General features: G+C 41.2%; 1 protein-coding gene across 1 annotated transcript in view; it reads right to left on the reverse strand.

Annotated features, from left to right (window-relative positions):
* Positions 1 to 20,185, reverse strand: part of grin3a (glutamate receptor, ionotropic, N-methyl-D-aspartate 3A) — a 122,318-nt gene that overhangs the window by 43,452 nt on the left and 58,681 nt on the right. Inside the window, exon 6 of the mRNA XM_052458720.1 lies at positions 3,880 to 3,995. Within this exon, the coding sequence (XP_052314680.1) occupies positions 3,880 to 3,995 (116 nt within the window). The remainder of the gene's footprint in view (positions 1 to 3,879; positions 3,996 to 20,185) is intronic.

The raw sequence follows: 20,185 nt of genomic DNA on the forward strand, positions 1-20,185 counted from the left end.
ATTACACTATTATATTACACTATTACCCGATTACACTATTAACACTATTACACTATTAACCTATTACACTATTACCCTATTACACTATTACCCTATTACACTATTACACTATTACACTATTACCCTATTACACTATTACCCTATTACACTATTAACCTATTACACTATTACCCTATTACACTATTACACTATTACCCTATTACACTATTACCCTATTACACTATTACCCTATTACACTATTACACTATTACCCTATTACACTATTACCCTATTACCCTATTACACTATTACCCTATTACACTATTACACTATTACCCTATTACACTATTACCCTATTACACTATTACACTATTACCCTATTACACTATTACCCTATTACCCTATTACACTATTACACTATTACCCTATTACCCTATTACACTATTACCCTATTACACTATTACACTATTACACTATTACACTATTACCCTATTACACTATTACCCTATTACACTATTACACTATTACACTATTACACTATTACCCTATTACACTATTACCCTATTACACTATTACCCTATTACACTATTACCCTATTACACTATTACACTATTACACTATTACCTATTACACTATTACCCTATTACACTATTACACTATTACACTATTACCCTATTACCCTATTACCCTATTACACTATTACACTATTACACTATTAACCTATTACATTATTACCCTATTACACTATTACAGTGCCTCTATGTTTGACATCATGGGAAAATCAAAATAAATCAGCCAAGACCTCAGAATTTTTGGTGGGGAGATCCACAAGTCTGGTTCATCTTTGGGAGCAATTTCCAAACGCCTGAAGGTAAACACCATAAACACCATGGGACCACGCAGCCATCAAACCACTCAAGGTATGAGACGCGTTCTGTCTCATAGAGATGAACGTACTTTGGTGTGAAAGTGTAAATCAATCCCAGAACAACAGCAAAGGACCTTGTGAAGATTCTGGAGGAAACAGGTAGAAAAGTATCGATATCCAAACTAAAGCGAGTCGACAGAACCTGAAAGGCCTCTCAGCAAGGAAGAAGTCACTGCTCCAAAACCGCCATAAAAAAAACATACTACAGTTTGCAACTGCACATGGGGACAAAGATTGTACTATTTGGAGAAATGAAACAAAAATGGAACTTTTTGACCATAATGACCATAATTGTGTTTATAGGAAAAATGGGGAGCTTGCAAGCCGAAGAACACCATCCCAACCGTGAAGCACAGGGGTGGCAGCATCATGTTGTGGGGGTGCATTACTGCAGGAGGGACTGTGGATATATTGAAGCAACATCTAAAGACATCAGTTAAAGCTTGGTCGCTAATGGGTCTTCCAAATGGACAATGACCCCAAGGATACTTTCAAAGTTGTAGCAAAATGGCTTAAGGGCAACAAAGTCAAGGTATAGGAGTGGCCATCACAAAGCCCTGACCTCAATCCTATAGAACGTTTGAGGCATACTGAAAAAGCGTGAGCGAGCAAGGAGGCCTACAAACCTGACTCAGTTACACCAGCTCTGTCAGGAGGAGTTTAAATGTATTTGGCTAAGGTGTATGTAAACTTCCGACTTCAACTGTATTATCTTTGTGCGGGTGCCCCATGTCGCCCCTGGTAAGATGCCGATGTCGCCTAAATCCGCCCCACAGGATGTAGAATTATAATTCATTATAATTTGGTTTGAGTGACAGCAAAAATAATTTAATTCTGTACCATTATAAATAAATTCCACTCCGCCATAGAAGAAGATGAGAGTTATGTTGAATCTGACAGATCACACTTCCAGATAGCAAAGAATATATCACTTTTCTCTGGAAACAATGTTCATAACCTTGTTTAACCTTAGTGCTTAGAATAGCCAATTACACTGAGTGTACAAAACATTAGGAACACCTTCCTACTATTGAGTCGTACCCCCTTTTGCCCTCAGAACAGCCTCAATTTGTTTGGGCATGAACTGCAAGGTGTCGAAAGCATTCCACAGGGATGCTGGCCCATGTTGACTCCAATTCTTCCCACCGTTGTGTCAAGTTAGCTGGATGTTATTTGGGTCATTTGACCGTTTTTGATACACACAGGGAAATGTTGATACACACAGGGAAATGTTGATACACACAGGGAAATGTTGATACACACAGGGAAATGTTGATACACACAGGGAAATGTTGATACACGCAGGGAAATGTTGATACACGCAGGGAAATGTTGATACACGCAGGGAAATGTTGATACACACAGGGAAATGTTGATACACGCAGGGAAATGTTGATACACGCAGGGAAATGTTGATACACGCAGGGAAATGTTGATACACGCAGGGAAATGTTGATACACGCAGGGAAATGTTGATACACGCAGGGAAATGTTGATACACGCAGGGAAATGTTGATACACGCAGGGAAATGTTGATACACACAGGGAAATGTTGATACACACAGGGAAATGTTGATACACACAGGGAAATGTTGATACACACAGGGAAATGTTGATACACACAGGGAAATGTTGATACACACAGGGAAATGTTGATACACACAGGGAAATGTTGATACACACAGGGAAATGTTGATACACGCAGGGAAATGTTGATACACGCAGGGAAATGTTGATACACGCAGGGAAATGTTGATACACGCAGGGAAATGTTGATACACGCAGGGAAATGTTGATACACGCAGGGAAATGTTGATACACGCAGGGAAATGTTGATACACGCAGGGAAATGTTGATACACGCAGGGAAATGTTGATACACACAGGGAAATGTTGATACACACAGGGAAATGTTGATACACACAGGGAAATGTTGATACACGCAGGGAAATGTTGATACACGCAGGGAAATGTTGATACACACAGGGAAATGTTGATACACACAGGGAAATGTTGATACACGCAGGGAAATGTTGATACACGCAGGGAAATGTTGATACACGCAGGGAAATGTTGATACACGCAGGGAAATGTTGATACACACAGGTAAATGTTGATACACACAGGGAAATGTTGATACACACAGGGAAATGTTGATACACACAGGGAAATGTTGAGCGTGAAAAACCCAGCCGTGTTGCAGATCTTGACACGCTCAACCCGGTGTCCCTGGTACCTACTACCATTACCCCGTTCAAAGGCACTCAAATATTTTATCTTGCCCGTTCACCCTCTGAATGGCACACATACACAATACATGTCTCAAGGCTTAAAAATCATTATTTAACCCGTCTCCTCCCCTTCATCTACAGTGGATTTAACAGGTGACGTCAATAAGGGATCATCGCTTTCACCTGGATTCACCTGGCCATGTTATGGAAAGAGCAGGTTCCTAATGTTTTGTCCACTCCGTGTATATTTCTACCAACCATTTCATTTGTTTGGCTTTTTAAGGTTTTGGGGTCAACTTCAGGGTTAAATGAATGCATGCTGGGAAATGTAGTATTTTCCACATATTGAACAAAATGTAAGTATTTAATGAAATTTCTCATACAGGTCTTGTTTTCTTTGATCATACACTTTGTCCTAAAAATAAATTACTTCATCAATATTTTATATGCATGTATATAATGATATCATTGATGTTTTATGTGATTTCGATTATATTTCCTTTAATTTAAATTATAATTGCACTTCTGTATCCCGTTTAACACTTAAATTCAAATTCAATTCAAATTCAAGAATTGAACTGGAATTTGATGCGTTCAGGTTTGAATTGAGAACAAGCCTGTCGCGTAGTTAGTTAGCCCTGTCTTACTATATACTTGCTACCAGTGGTTCTATATCTAGAGTGAAGAGAGTACAGAGGGCGTTCCGGGCACTAACACCATTTTTTAATGTCATTATACTTGCCTTCAATCGCGAACGGTTTCCCCACAGTGAGTGTCTTGCATTCTGCATCTATAGACACCTCGTAGTCTAGTAAGGCCTTGTCCATGATGAAAGCATCAAGTTGCTGTGGATCATGCCTGAAACAACAGAAGAAGATTTACTACTGAATTGCACCTCTATCTAACATTGACTAAAATGAATGGGATGAATATTTTTTTTAATTTTTTCAATTCAAGTCAATTCATGTCAATTCAAGTCAATTCAAGTCAATTCAAGTCAATTCAGCCTTTACATTTAGACGTTCAAAATACATACTTTTCTGTTTAATGTCCTAGCGGTTCTAGTTCAAGTGTGAGAATACTGAAGTTCATATTTTTCAAGAAAAAAAGTTCCTTGCACCCAAGTGGGTCACCCAGTAAAAAGTGCTTAGTAATATACTGTGTTGGAAATCAATGACCCGAGCAAAACTCAGTTAATCCCTACCATTGTGTTGCTGAGTCATCATAATGCTTCAGTAAATGTACATTATCCCAGGGGTGTTTGAAGACACGATGTATATAACCAAATTTATGTCCCTCTTACTGCCCTGCATGCCTCTACTGATCCTACAGCTGTTGTATGCTGTAATCATGTGCCTATGAACCAGAGTTATACTGTTAGCACTGGGCCACAGTGTCTCCTGACCCCTCCTGTCTCAGCCTCCAGTATTTATGCTGCAGTAGTTTATGTGTCGGGGGGCTAGGGTCAGTTTGTTATATCTGGAGTACTTCTCCTGTCCTATTCGGTGTCCTGTGTGAATCTAAGTGTGCGTTCTCTAATTCTCTCCTTCTCTCTTTCTTTCTCTCTCACGGAGGACCTGAGCCCTAGGACCATGCCCCAGGACTACCTGACATGATGACTCCTTGCTGTCCCCAGTCCACCTGGCCATGCTGCTGCTCCAGTTTCAACTGGCCTGGGCCCTAGGACCATGTCCCAGGACTACCTGACATGATGACTCCTTGCTGTCCCCAGTCCACCTGGCCATGCTGCTGCTCCAGTTTCAACTGTCCTGCCTTACTATTATTCAACCATGCTGGTCATTTATGAACATTTGAACATCTTGGCCATGTTCTGTTATAATCTCTACCCGGCACAGCCAGAAGAGGACTGGTCACCCCACATAGCCCGGTTCCTCTCTAGGTTTCTTCCTAGGTTTTGGCCTTTCTAGGGAGTTTTTCCTAGCCACCGTGCTTTTACATCTGCATTGTTTGCTGTTTGGGGTTTTAGGCTGGGTTTCTGTACAGCACTTTGAGATATCAGCTGATGTACGAAGGGCTATATAAATAAATTTGATTTGATTTGATTTGAGCACTGAGGCGGTGTGCCCTAGTAGGAAGTCCACTGAGGCGGTGTGCCCTAGTAGGAAGTCCACTGTGTGCAGCTCACCCTGCACTAACATCAATAACATGAGCATATCTACTTCTGCTAAGCTTACCAGTAAAAGCAATGAAAACAAGCAAGCATCCCAGAAAAGGGCAAAAAAATAGCCTATATTAACATATGTAGCCTAAGAAACAAAGTTCATGAAATCAATAATTTGCTAGTAACAGACGACATTCATATTACGACAATCTCTGAAAATCACTTAGTTAATACCTTTGACGGATACAGTGGTAGCAATACATGGTTATAACATCTACAGAAAAGACAGGAATGCCAACGGTGAAGGTGTGGCTGTTTATACTCACAACCGCATTCCTGTAAAGCTTAGAGAGGATCTCATGTTAAATAATGTTGTAGTCATATGACTACAGGTTCATCTGCCTCACCTAAAGCCCATTCTGATGGGAAGCTGCTATAGACAGTCAGTATCTGGATAATGTTAAATAATGTTGTAGTCATATGACTACAGGTTCATCTGCCTCACCTAAAGCCCATTCTGATGGGAAGCTGCTATAGACCACCAAGTGCTAACAGTCAGTATCTGGATAACGTGTGAAATGCTTGATAATATATGTGATATCAACAGAGAGGTATCTTTTCTGGGTGATTTAAATATTGACTGGGTATCATCAAGCTGCCCACTCAAGAGACAGCTTCAAACTGTAACCAGTGCCTGGAACCTGGTTCAGGTTACCAGTCAACCTACCAGGGTAGTTACAAACAGCACAGGAATGAAATCATCAACATGTATTGATCACATCTTTACTAATGCTGCAGAAATTAGCTTGAAAAGCATCATATCCAGATCCATAGGAGGCAGTGATCACAATATAGTAGCCGTATCTAGGAAAACCAAAGTTCCAAAGGCTGGGCCTAATATAGTGTATCAGAGGTCATGGGGCCTAATATAGTGTATCAGAGGTCATGGGGCCTAACATAGTGTATCAGAGGTCATGGGGCCTAATATAGTGTATAAGAGGTCATGGGGCCTAATATAGTGTATCAGAGGTCATGGGGCCTAATATAGTGTATCAGAGGTCATAGGGCCTAATATAGTGTATCAGAGGTCATGGGGCCTAATATAGTGTATCAGAGGTCATAGGGCCTAATATAGTGTATCAGAGGTCATAGGGCCTAATATAGTGTATCAGAGGTCATGGGGCCTAATATAGTGTATCAGAGGTCATGGGGCCTAACATAGTGTATCAGAGGTCATGGGGCCTAATATAGTGTATAAGAGGTCATGGGGCCTAATATAGTGTATCAGAGGTCATGGGGCCTAATATAGTGTATCAGAGGTCATAGGGCCTAATATAGTGTATCAGAGGTCATAGGGCCTAATATAGTGTATCAGAGGTCATAGGGCCTAATATAGTGTATCAGAGGTCATAGGGCCTAATATAGTGTATCAGAGGTCATAGGGCCTAATATAGTGTATCAGAGGTCATAGGGCCTAATATAGTGTATCAGAGGTCATAGGGCCTAATATAGTGTTTTAGAGGTCATGGGGCCTAATATAGTGTATCAGAGGTCATAGGGCCTAATATAGTGTATCAGAGGTCATGGGGCCTAATATAGTGTATGAGAGGTCATAGGGCCTAATATAGTGTATCAGAGGTCATAGGGCCTAATATAGTGTATCAGAGGTCATGGGGCCTAATATAGTGTATCAGAGGTCATGGGGCCTAATATAGTGTATCAGAGGTCATGGGGCCTAATATAGTGTATCAGAGGTCATAGGGCCTAATATAGTGTATCAGAGGTCATGGGGCCTAATATAGTGTATCAGAGGTCATGGGGCCTAATATAGTGTATCAGAGGTCATGGGGCCTAATATAGTGTATCAGAGGTCATGGTCTTATTTTAGTTACCAATAAGCACAGTTACTAAAAAACATGCGCCCATTAAGAAAATGACTGGAAAACTGTTAAATCCCTGTGGATTGATGAGAAATAGAAAAATTGTAAATTTGAAGGGATTACGCAAAAGGAATGGCAAATAAGTCTGGCTGCACAACCGATTGGCAAACGTCCTGCAAACTGAGAATCATGTGACTAAACTGGATACAACTAAGAAGAAACTATGCTATAAAATTAAGATAAATTATATAAAGAATGATAGTAAAAAGCTTTGGAGCACCTTAAATAACATTTTGTGCAAAAAGGCAAACTCAGCTCCATCGTTCATTGAATCAGATGGCTCATTCATCACAAAACCCATTTTATTAGGTATATCTATTTATTTATTTATTTATTTTTCTTGGCAATATTAGCAAACGTAGGCATGACATGCTACCAACAAACACTACACACTCCAAGTACAACTGACCAAAGACGAGCAAGTACAACTGACCAAAGACGAGCAAGTACAACTGACCAAAGACGAGCAAGTACAACTGACCAAAGACGAGCAAGTACAACTGACCAAAGACGAGCAAGTACAACTGACCAAAGACGAGCAAGTACAACTGACCAAAGACAAGCAAGTACAACTGACCAAAGACAAGCAAGTACAACTGCGTTTGGCAACCAGGAAGAGTAGCTGCTGCTGTGGCAGGAACTAATGGGGATCCATAATAAACCCCAGGAAGAGTAGCTGCTGCTGTGGCAGGAACTAATGGGGATCCATAATACACCCAGGAAGAGTAGCTGCTGCTGTGGCAGGAACTAATGGGGATCCATAATAAACCCCAGGAAGAGTAGCTGCTGCTGTGGCAGGAACTAATGGGGATCCATAATAAACCCCAGGAAGAGTAGCTGCTGCTGTGGCAGGAACTAATAAATACAAATACAAACTATTAACACTAAATATATTAATGCTGTTTTTGAATGAAACCCAGACAAGCAGACACAGTTTGCAATTCCTTATAAAAATGAATGGATCTTAACATTTCAAAGCAAGTGCCAGTCTTCCCATAGAATAGTCCTGTCCTCTCGCACAATGGGAGAAAGATATTGTATATCCCGTCAACCCGATCTCAGTGCCCAGCTCCATTAACTCGGCTCTGCTCTGCTCCACAGAAGATGTGAGATGACTTGGAAACAGTTTCAGGTTTCAAAAAGAACAAGTGAACAAAGCACAGGGCCACTTATGCTGTTGCTCATTTCCAGAAGTATAGTTTGATATTGATGATGCCTGGAGACAGTTTCAGATTGGGTAGCAGAGTTGGAGACAGTTTCAGATTGGGTAGCAGAGTTGGAGACAGTTTCAGATTGGGTAGCAGAGTTGGAGACAGTTTCAGATTGGGTAGCAGAGTTGGAGACAGTTTCAGATTGGGTAGCAGAGTTGGATAATTTGATTTGATTTGATTTGAGCCAACTCCAGGCAGACTCAAGCCAACTCCAGGCAGACTCAAGCCAACTCCAGGCAGACTCAAGCCAACTCCAGGCAGACTCAAGCCAACTCCAGGCAGACTCAAGCCAACTCCAGGCCGACTAAAGCCAACTCCAGGCAGACTCAAGCCAACTCCAGGCCGACTAAAGCCAACTCCAGGCAGACTCAAGCCAACTCCAGGCAGACTCAAGCCAACTCCAGGCAGACTCAAGCCAACTCCAGGCAGACTCAAGCCAACTCCAGGCAGAATCAAGCCAACTCCAGGCAGACTCAAGCCAACTCCAGGCAGACTCAAGCCAACTCCAGGCAGACTCAAGCCAACTCCAGGCCGACTCAAGCCAACTCCAGGCAGACTCAAGCCAACTCCAGGCAGACTCAAGCCAATTCCATGCAGACTCAAGCCAATTCCATGCAGACTCAAGCCAACTCCAGGCAGACTCAAGCCAACTCCAGGCAGACTCAAGCCAACTCCAGGCAGACTCAAGCCAACTCCAGGCAGACTCAAGCCAACTCCAGGCAGACTCAAGCCAACTCCAGGCAGACTCAAGCCAACTCCAGGCCGACTCAAGCCAACTCCAGGCAGACTCAAGCCAACTCCAGGCAGACTCAAGCCAACTCCAGGCCGACTCAAGCCAACTCCAGGCAGACTCAAGCCAACTCCAGGCAGACTCAAGCCAACTCCAGGCAGACTCAAGCCAACTCCAGGCAGACTCAAGCCAACTCCAGGCAGACTCAAGCCAACTCCAGACAGACTAAGCCAAAACTCAAATGCAGACTCAAGCCGAGAGACTGAGAAACTGCATCTATCTCAAGGCCTTCAGACTGTTACAGTAAACAGCCATCAATAGCACATTAGATGCTGCTTTCCTATATACATAGTCTTGAAATCACTGGCCACTTTAATAATAGAACACTAGTCACTTTAATAATGTTTACATAATTTACATTACTAATCTCACATGTATATACTGTATTCTATTCTACTGTATCTTAGTCTATACATTACTCATCTCATATGTATATACTGTATTCTATTCTACTGTATCTTAGTATATACATTACTCATCTCACATGTATATACTGTATTCTATTCTACTGTATCTTAGTCTATACATTACTCATCTCATATGTATATACTGTATTCTATTCTACTGTATCTTAGTCTATACATTACTCATCTCATATGTATATACTGTATTCTATTCTACTGTATCTTAGTATATACATTACTCATCTCACATGTATATACTGTATTCTATTCTACTGTATCTTAGTCTATACATTACTCATCTCATATGTATATACTGTATTCTATTCTACTGTATCTTAGTCTATACATTACTCATCTCACATGTATATACTGTATTCTATTCTACTGTATCTTAGTATTTACATTACTCATCTCACATGTATATACTGTATTCTATTCTACTGTATCTTAGTCTATACATTACTAATCTCACATGTATATACTGTATTCTATTCTACTGTATCTTAGTCTATACATTTACTCATCTCATATGTATATACTGTATTCTATTCTACTGTATCTTAGTCTATACATTACTCATCTCATATGTATATACTGTATTCTATTATACTGTATCTTAGTCTATACATTACTCATCTCATATGTATATACTGTATTCTATTCTACTGTATCTTAGTCTATACATTACTCATCTCATATGTATATACTGTATCCTATTCTACTGTATCTTAGTCTATACATTACTCATCTCATATGTATATACTGTATTCTATTCTACTGTATCTTAGTATATGCATTACTAATCTCACATGTATATACTGTATTCTATTCTACTGTATCTTAGTCTATACATTACTCATCTCATATGTATATACTGTATTCTATTCTACTGTATCTTAGTCTATACATTACTCATCTCATATGTATATACTGTATTCTATTCTACTGTATCTTAGTCTATACATTACTCATCTCATATGTATATACTGTATTCTATTCTACTGTATCTTAGTCTATACATTACTCATCTCATATGTATATACTGTATTCTATTCTACTGTATTTTAGTCTATGCATTACTCATCTCATATGTATGTACTGTATTCTATTCTATTCTACTGTATCTTAGTCTATACATTACTCATCTCATATGTATGTACTGTATTCTATACTACTGTATCTTAGTCTATGCATTACTCATCTCCTATGTATATACTGTATTCTATTCTACTGTATCTTAGTCTATACATTACTCATCTCATATGTATGTACTGTATTCTATTCTACTGTATCTTAGTCTATACATTACTCATCTCATATGTATATACTGTATTCTATTCTACTGTATCTTAGTCTATGCATTACTAATCTCATATGAATGTACTGTATTCTACTGTATGTTAGTCTATGCATTACTCATCTCATATGCATGTACTGTATTCTATTCTACTGTATCTTAGTCTATACATTACTCATCTCATATGTATATACTGTATTCTATTCTACTGTATCTTAGTATATGCATTACTAATCTCACATGTATATACTGTATTCTATTCTACTGTATCTTAGTCTATACATTACTCATCTCATATGTATATACTGTATTCTATTCTACTGTATCTTAGTCTATACATTACTCATCTCATATGTATATACTGTATTCTATTCTACTGTATCTTAGTCTATACATTACTCATCTCATCTGTATATACTGTATTCTATTCTACTGTATCTTAGTCTATGCATTACTCATCTCATATGTATATACTGTATTCTATTCTACTGTATCTTAGTCTATACATTACTCATCTCACATGTATATACTGTATTCTATTCTACTGTATCTTAGTATATGCATTACTCATCTCATATGTATATACTGTATTCTATTCTACTGTATCTTAGTATATGCATTACTCATCTCACATGTATATACTGCATTCTATTCTACTGTATCTTAGTCTATACATTACTCATCTCATATGTATATACTGTATTCTATTCTACTGTATCTTAGTCTATACATTACTCATCTCATATGTATATACTGTATTCTATTCTACTGTATCTTAGTCTATACATTACTCATCTCATCTGTATATACTGTATTCTATTCTACTGTATCTTAGTCTATGCATTACTCATCTCATATGTATATACTGTATTCTATTCTACTGTATCTTAGTCTATACATTACTCATCTCACATGTATATACTGTATTCTATTCTACTGTATCTTAGTCTATACATTACTCATCTCATATGTATATACTGTATTCTATTCTACTGTATCTTAGTATGCCGCTCTGACATTGCTTCTCCAAATATTTACAGTAGCAGTCAAATGTTTGGACAAACCTACTCATTAAAAGGTTTTCTAAATGTTTACTATTTTCTATATTGTAGAATAATAGTGAAGACATCAAAACTAAGAAATAACACATATGGAATCATGTAGAAACCAACAAAGTGTTAAACTAATCAAAATATATTTTATATTATTCAAAGTAGCTACCCTTTGTCTTGATGACAGCTTTGCAAACTCTTGGCATTCTCTCAACCAGCTTCACCTGGAATGCTTTCCCAACAGTCTTGAAGTAGTTCCCACATATGCTGAGCAGTTGTTGGCTTTTTCTCATTCACTCTGCGGTCCGACTCAACCCAAACCATCTCAATTGGGTTGAGGTCGGGTGATTGTGGAGGCCAGGTCATCTGATGCAGTACTCCATCACTCTCCTTCTTGGTCAAATAGCCCTTACACAGCCTGGAGGTGTGTTGTGTAATTGTCCTGCTGAAAAACAAATGATAGTCCCACTAAGCGCAAATGAGAAGGGATGGCTTATCGCTTCAGAATGCTGTGGTGGCCATGCTGGTTATGTGTGCCTTGAATTCTAAATCAATCACAGCCAGCGTCACCAGGAAAGGAACCCCAAACCATCATACCTCCTCCTCCATGCTTCACGGTGGGAACCACACACCTCCTTCTTCCTGCTTCACGGTGGGAACCACACACCTCCTCCTCCATGCTTCACGGTGGGAACCACATACCTCCTCCTTCCTGCTTCACGGTGGGAACCACACACTTCCTCCTCCATGCCTCACGGTGGGAACCACACACCTCCTCCTCCATGCCTCACGGTGGGAACCCCAAACCATCACACCTCCTCCTTCCTGCTTCACGGTGGGAACCACACACCTCCTCCTTCCTGCTTCACAGTGGGAACCACACACCTCCTCCTTCCTGCTTCACGGTGGGAACCACACACCTCCTCCTTCCTGCTTCACGGTGGGAACCACACATGCGGAGATCATCCGTTCACCTACTTTGCATTTGAAAAAGACACGGCGGTTGGAACCAACAATCTCAAATTTGGACTCATCAGACCAAGGATAGATTTCCACCACTCTAATGTCCACTGCTCATGTTTCTTGGCCCAAGCAAGTCTCTTCTTGTTATTGGTGTCCTTTATCAGTGGTTTCTTGGCAGCAATTCGACAATGAAGGCCTGATTCACGCAGTCTTCTCGGAACAGTTGATGTGTCTGTTACTTGAACTCTGTGAAGCATTTATTTGGGCTGGAATTTATGAGGCTGGTAACTCTAATGAACGTATCCTCTGCAGCAGAGGTACCTCTGGATCTTCCTTTCCTGTGGCTGTCCTCATGCGAGCTAGTTTCATTATTGCTCTTGATGTTTTTTGCAACTGCACTTGAAGAAACTATCAATGTTCTTGCAATTTTCCATATTGACTGACCTTCATGTCTTAAAGTAATGATGGATGGTCGTTTCTCTTTGCTTATTTGAGCTGTTCTTGCCATAATATTAACTTAGTCTTTTACCAAATAGGGCTATATTCTGTATACCACCCCTACCTTGTCACAAAACAACTGATTGGCTAAAACACATTAAGAAGGGAAGAAATTCCATAAATTAACTTTTAACAAGGCGCACCTGTTAATTGAAATGCATTCCAGGTGACAACCTCATGAAGCTGGTTGAGAGAATGCCAAGAGTGTGCAAATATGTCATCAATAGAAAAGGGTGGCTACTTTGAAGAATCTAAAATATTAAATATATTGTTTAACAGTTATTTGTTTACTGCATGATTCCATATGTGTTATTTCATAGACCTTTCTTCCTGACAGCTAAAGATCCAAGATGCTGGGTTTTCTACATAGTCTTGGTGTGGTTTACAAAACGTCTTTGTCTGTTGTACCAGACTATTAAAAACATAAGCACGACACAAACAGGCAGTCTATGTAGCAATGTAATGGGGTTTGTTTTCAGGAGGGAATAGGCCACATGCAGCTATTTAGACAGCACATCAAACACAAGCAAGACACAGACACTCTTAATACCGATTTAAGGATATATTTTCATTGCAAATATTGGCTAAAGGCTAACGGTAGACAGGCTAAAGGCTAAAGGCAGACAGGCTAACGGCAGACAGGCTAACGGTAGACAGGCTAACGGTAGACAGGCTAAAGGCAGACAGGCTAAAGGCAGACAGGCTAAAGGCTAAAGGCAGACAGACTAACGGCAGACAGGCTAAAGGCAGACAGGCTAAAGGCAGACAGGCTAAAGGCTAAAGGCAGACAGGCTAACGGCAGACAGGCTAATGGCAGACAGGCTAACGGCAGACAGGCTAACGGTAGACAGGCTAAAGGCAGACAGGCTAAAGGCAGACAGGCTAAAGGCTAAAGGCAGACAGGCTAACGGCAGACAGGCTAAAGGCTAAAGGCAGACAGGCTAACGGCAGACAGACTAATGGCAGACAGGCTAAAGGCAGACAGGCTAACGGCAGACAGGCTAAAGGCAGACAGGCTAACGGCAGACAGGCTAACGGCAGGCAGGCTAAAGGCAGACAGGCTAAAGGCTAAAGGCAGACAGGATAACGGCAGACAGGCTAAAGGCAGACAGGCTAAAGGCAGACAGGCTAAAGGCTAAAGGCAGACAGGCTAAAGGCAGACAGGCTAAGGGCAGACAGGCTAACGGCAGACAGGCTAAAGGCTAAAGGCAGACAGGCTAAAGGCAGACAGGCTGGCGAATTTCAATCATGTGGTCTTTATGAAACAATGTAATCAATGCATGATCATTGAGAAGAGAGATACAGTTGTAGTGTTACAGGCTGACTACACCCCTCGCATTGCCAAATACATTTTGAAATCTATGAGATCTATGGCGCTCGCGCGCGCCAACATGCTTCTGCGTTGCCAAGGGCAAAAATAGAAGTCACTTCTATTTCTGACGCAGATCGCGATGCAAGTCCTGCCTCTTCCATCTCCTCATTGATTTATAGAAACAGGTACCCACGTGCCATCTCCTCATTGGTTAAACCCACGTGGGTGACTGAAAGAGGAACAAGGTCAGTGGCAGTAATGCACCTAATTTATAAAAGTTGCCAATCGCAATATAAAGTCAAGAGAAGGAAAAGCTTAGAAGGAGGAGAGATGAATAGAAACGATTCGGTTGACCATTTTATGTGTGGATTAATTGTCGGAGTAGAGGACCTTGTGCTTTTCAGGTAAAATAACAACTCCATGTTTATATCCCAGGACAAATTAGCTAGCAACAGCAAGCTATCTAAATAGGACAAATTAGCTAGCAAGTTCAAGCTAGCTAACTAAATTGCCGTAAATGTTTAATGCTTTTTGACCTGTCCCCAAATTAATGTGTTTGTTTTGATATTTTAACCTGCGCGTCGTGATCACGATTGGTGTAAGGGGACAGCCAGTTTGGGTTCTGTGTTCCGCAGATTTTTCTACGTTACCTTTTTAGGGAAAGGGGGCAGCATTTTCACTTTGGATTAATTGCGTGCCGATGGTGAACTGCCTCCTACTCTGTCCCAGATACTAATATATGCATAGTATTATTACTATTGCACATAGAACACTCTGAAGTTTTCCAAAAGTGTTTGGATTATGTCTGTGAGTATAACAGAACTCATAGGGCAGGCAAACTTCCAAACAGGAAGTGGAAATTCTGGGGCTGGTTGATGTTAAACTCATCGCCTATTCACATCCCAGTAAGATATGGATCTGTTCGCACTTCCTACGCCTTCCACTAGATGTCAACAATCAGTAGAATGTGGAATGAAGCCTCTAGTGTGATGTGGGGCCGGATGGCAGCTATTTGAGTCAGTGGTCGGGCAGAATGCCAGTTCCTGGCCAGGCTCATTTCTCATGATATCGCCATGCGTTCCATTACTCTGCAGACAAAAAAATAATTCTCCGGTTGGAACGTTATTTGATATATATGATGATAACACACTGAAGATTGATTCTCTACTTAGTTGGAGCAGTTTATTCGACCTGGAATATAACTTTTTGAAGTTTGCGTCCAAGTTCGCCTGGACCAGCGCCAGCTTTTGGACATGTGAACTAAATGTGCTAGCAAAAGTAGCTAATTAGACACTAGTAATGGACATTATCGAACAAAACAACAATTTATTGCGGAACTAGGATTCCTGGCACTGCATTCTGATGAAAGATCATCAAAGGTAAGGGAATATTTATGATGTAATTTGGTATTTCTGTTGACTCCAACATGGCGGAGAAATGTTGTGTATTTCTGAGCTCCGTCTCAGATTATTGCATGGTATGTATTTTTCGTAAAGTTGAAAAAAAATCTGACACAGCGGTTGCATTAAGAACAAGTGTATCTTTAATTATATGTAAAACGTATATATATATATATATATATATATATCTTTCAACAAATTTTATGATGAGTATTTCTGTTATATGACTCCGGATACTTTGGAGGCATTTCTGAACATAAACCGAGATTTGTGGATATAAATACGTATATTATCGAACAAAACATAAACGTATTGTTTAACATGATGACCTATGAGTGTCATCTGATGAAGATTATCAAAGGTTAGTGATTAATTTTATCTCTATCTCTGCTTTTATGACTCTATCTTTGGCTGGGAAAAAATGGCTGTGTGTTTTTTTTGGATTTGCTGGTGATCTAACATAAATATATGTTGTGTTTTAGCTGCAAAACATTTTAAAATTCGGACACGATGGGTAGATTAACAAGATGTTTATCTTTCATTTGACTTGTTAATGTGTGAAAGTTAAATATAAAAATAAATTATTTTGAATTTCCCGCGCTGCCTTTTCAGCGTAATGTTTGGTGGGGTCCCGCTAGCGGAACTTGTGTCCTAGACAGATTTTAACCAAATTGTTCTACGTTACTGTCTCGCCCTGACCTAAGTTACCTTTGTTTTATTTGTTATTTTGGTTAGGTCAGGGTGTGACGAGGGTGGTATGTGTTTTTTTGTCTTGTTTTTGTATATCTATGGGGTTTTGGTTTGTCTATGTAAATGTAGGTCTATGGTGGCCTGAATTAGAGGCAGGGAAAGCGGAACGAGACCTGAGCCAACTCCTCGTGCTTACGGTGGGGAGCTGTTACTGGTCAGGCACCGTGTTATGCGGTAGAGCGCAGGGTGTCTCCAAGCCCGGTGCGCTCTATTCCAGCTCCTCGCATTGGTATACCTCCTTGGACCAGGATATCCTGCACCGGCTCTGCGTACTGTGTCTCCACTGAGTCTGCACAGCCCTTTGCGTCCTGTGCCAACGCCCTGCATTTGTAGGGTGAAACTAAACATCCAGCCAGGACGGGTTGTGTCAGCTCTACACTCCAGACCTCGAGTGCGCCTCCACAGTCCAGTACGTCCTGTGCCTGCTCCCTGCACTCGCCCTGAGGTGCGTGTCCCCAGCCCGGTACCACCAATGCTGACACCACCCAACAGGTCTACAGTGCGCCTCAGCAGTCCAGAGCGTCCGGCGACAGTACCCAGTCCAGAGCGTCCAGTGACAGTACCCAGTCCAGAGTGTGCGTGTCACCAGCCCGGTACCACCAGTGCCAGTGCCAGCATCACACACCAGGCCTACAGTCTGCCTCCAGGGTCCAGTACGCCCTGTTCCTGCTCCTCGTACTCGCCCTGAGGTGCGTGTCCCCAGCCCGGTACCACCAATGCTGACACCACCCACCAGGCCTACAGTGCGCCTCAGCAGTCCAGAGCGTCCGGCGACAGTACCCAGTCCAGAGCGTCCGGCGACAGTACCCAGTCCAGAGCGTCCGGCGACAGTACCCAGTCCAGAGCGTCCAGCGACAGTACCCAGTCCAGAGCGTCCAGCGACAGTACCCAGTCCAGAGCGTCCGGCGACAGTACCCAGTCCAGAACATCCGGCGATGATCCACTCAGCGAGGGTCCCCAGGACCGGGGCCTACAGTGAGGATCCGCAGTCCAGAGCCTCCGACGATGATCCACGGGTCAGTGCTACAAGAGCGGACTCAGTGTAAAGAAGGGGGCAATGTCCAGAACCAGAGCCGCCACCGAGGTTAGATGTCCACTCAGACCCTCCCATATAGGTTTAGGTTTGCCGCCAGGAGTCTGCACCTTTGGCGGGGAGGGGGGGAGGTGTACTGTCACGCCCTGACCCTAGTTATCTTTGTTTTCTTTATAATTTTGGTTAGGTCAGGGTGTGATGTGTGTTTGCCCTTGTCTAGGGTTTTTGTATATCTATGGGGTTTTGGTTTGTCTAGGTAAATGTAGGTCTATGGTGGCTTGAATTGGTTCTCAATCAGAGACAGCTGTTTATTGTTGTCTCTGATTGGGGATCCTATTTAGGTTGCCATTTCCATTTTGGTTTTGTGGGTTATTGTCTATGTGTAGTTGCATGTCAGCACTAGTTGTTTATAGCTTCACATTCGTTTTGTTGTTTTATTAGTTTGTTTAGGTGTTCTTCTTTTTAATAAAAGGAGAATGTATTCCAATCACACTGCGCCTTGGTCTCCTCGTTACGACGAACGTGACAGTTACGCAAATTGTTCTACGTTACGTAGATTGTTCTACGTTACGCAGATTGTTCTACGTTACGCACATTGTTCTACGTTATGCAGATTGTTCTACGTTATGCAGATTGTTCTACGTTATGCAGATTGTTCTACGTTATGCAGATTGTTCTACGTTATGCAGATTGTCCTACCTTACACAAATTGTTCTACGTCATGCAGATTGTTCTACGTTACGCAGATTGTTCTACATTAAGCAGATTGTTCTACGTCATGCAGATTGTTCTACGTTATGCAGATTGTTCTACGTTACGCAGATTGTTCTACGTTATGCAGATTGTTCTACGATATGCAGATTGTTCTACGTTATGCAGATTGTTCTAAGTTACGCAGATTGTTCTACGTTATGCAGATTGTTCTACGTTATGCAGATTGTTCTACGTTACGCAGATTGTTCTACATTAAGCAGATTGTTCTACGTCATGCAGATTGTTCTACGTTATGCAGATTGTTCTACGTTACGCAGATTGTTCTACGGTACGCAGATTGTTCTACGTTATGCAGATTGTTCTACGATATGCAGATTGTTCTACGTTATGCAGATTGTTCTAAGTTACGCAGATTGTTCTACATTAAGCAGATTGTTCTACGTTACGCAGATTGTTCTACGTTATGCAGATTGTTCTACGTTACGCAGATTGTTCTACGTTATGCAGATTGTTCTACCTAATGCAAATTGTTCTACGTTACGCAGATTGTTCTACGTTATGCAGATTATTCTACGTTATGCAGATTGTTCTACGTTATGCAGATTGTTCTACGTTATGCAGATTGTTCTACGTTACGCAGATTGTTCTACGTTATGCAGATTGTTCTACGTTACGCAGATTGTTCTACGTTATGCAGATTGTTCTACGTTATGCAGATTGTTCTAAGTTACGCAGATTGTTCTACATTAAGCAGATTGTTCTACGTTATGCAGATTGTTCTACGTTACGCAGATTGTTCTACGTTACGCAGATTGTTCTACGTTACGCAGATTGTTCTACGTTACGCAGATTGTTCTACGTTACGCAGATTGTTCTACGTTACCCAGATTGTTCTACGTTACGCAGATTGTTCTACGTTACGCAGATTGTTCTACGTTATGCAGATTGTTCTACGTTATGCAGATTGTTCTACGTTACGCAGATTGTTCTACGTTACGCAGATTGTTCTACGTTACGCAGATTGTTCTACGTTACGCAGATTGTTCTACGTTACGCAGATTGTTCTAAGTTACGCAGATTGTTCTACGTTATGCAGATTGTTCTACGTTACGCAGATTGTTCTACGTTACGCAGATTGTTCTACGCCCCAATGCAGTTATCTAGGCAGCATATCAAAAACAAGTATGTTCGTTCAAATAGCCCCAGGGTTATTACTTCTGCTGTTCAGAAACATGAGGAACAAACATAGGTGATGTCCTCATAGGTGATGTCCTCATGACAAATTAGTTGAGGTTTCAAAAAGAGGGTGAGTAAAGCGAGAGACATGAAATAGGGAAAGTTGTGCAGCGGATTTGTAAAACAATGTGGGTGTAAAATAACACGTCTTCAGCTCTGGGGTAAAAAGATCCAGGGGAGCTGGGCGGTTACCTACGGATCTGCAGTCTCAGGTGTAATTTTGTGGGTGGTTACCTACGGATCTGCAGTCTCAGGTGTAGCTTTGTGGGTGGTTACCTACAGATCTGGAGTCTCAGGTGTAGCTTTATGGGCGGTTACCTACGGAT

Source organism: Oncorhynchus keta, chromosome 12, assembly GCF_023373465.1.
Source record: "Oncorhynchus keta strain PuntledgeMale-10-30-2019 chromosome 12, Oket_V2, whole genome shotgun sequence".
In the NCBI taxonomy this organism is placed as follows: domain Eukaryota; kingdom Metazoa; phylum Chordata; class Actinopteri; order Salmoniformes; family Salmonidae; genus Oncorhynchus; species Oncorhynchus keta.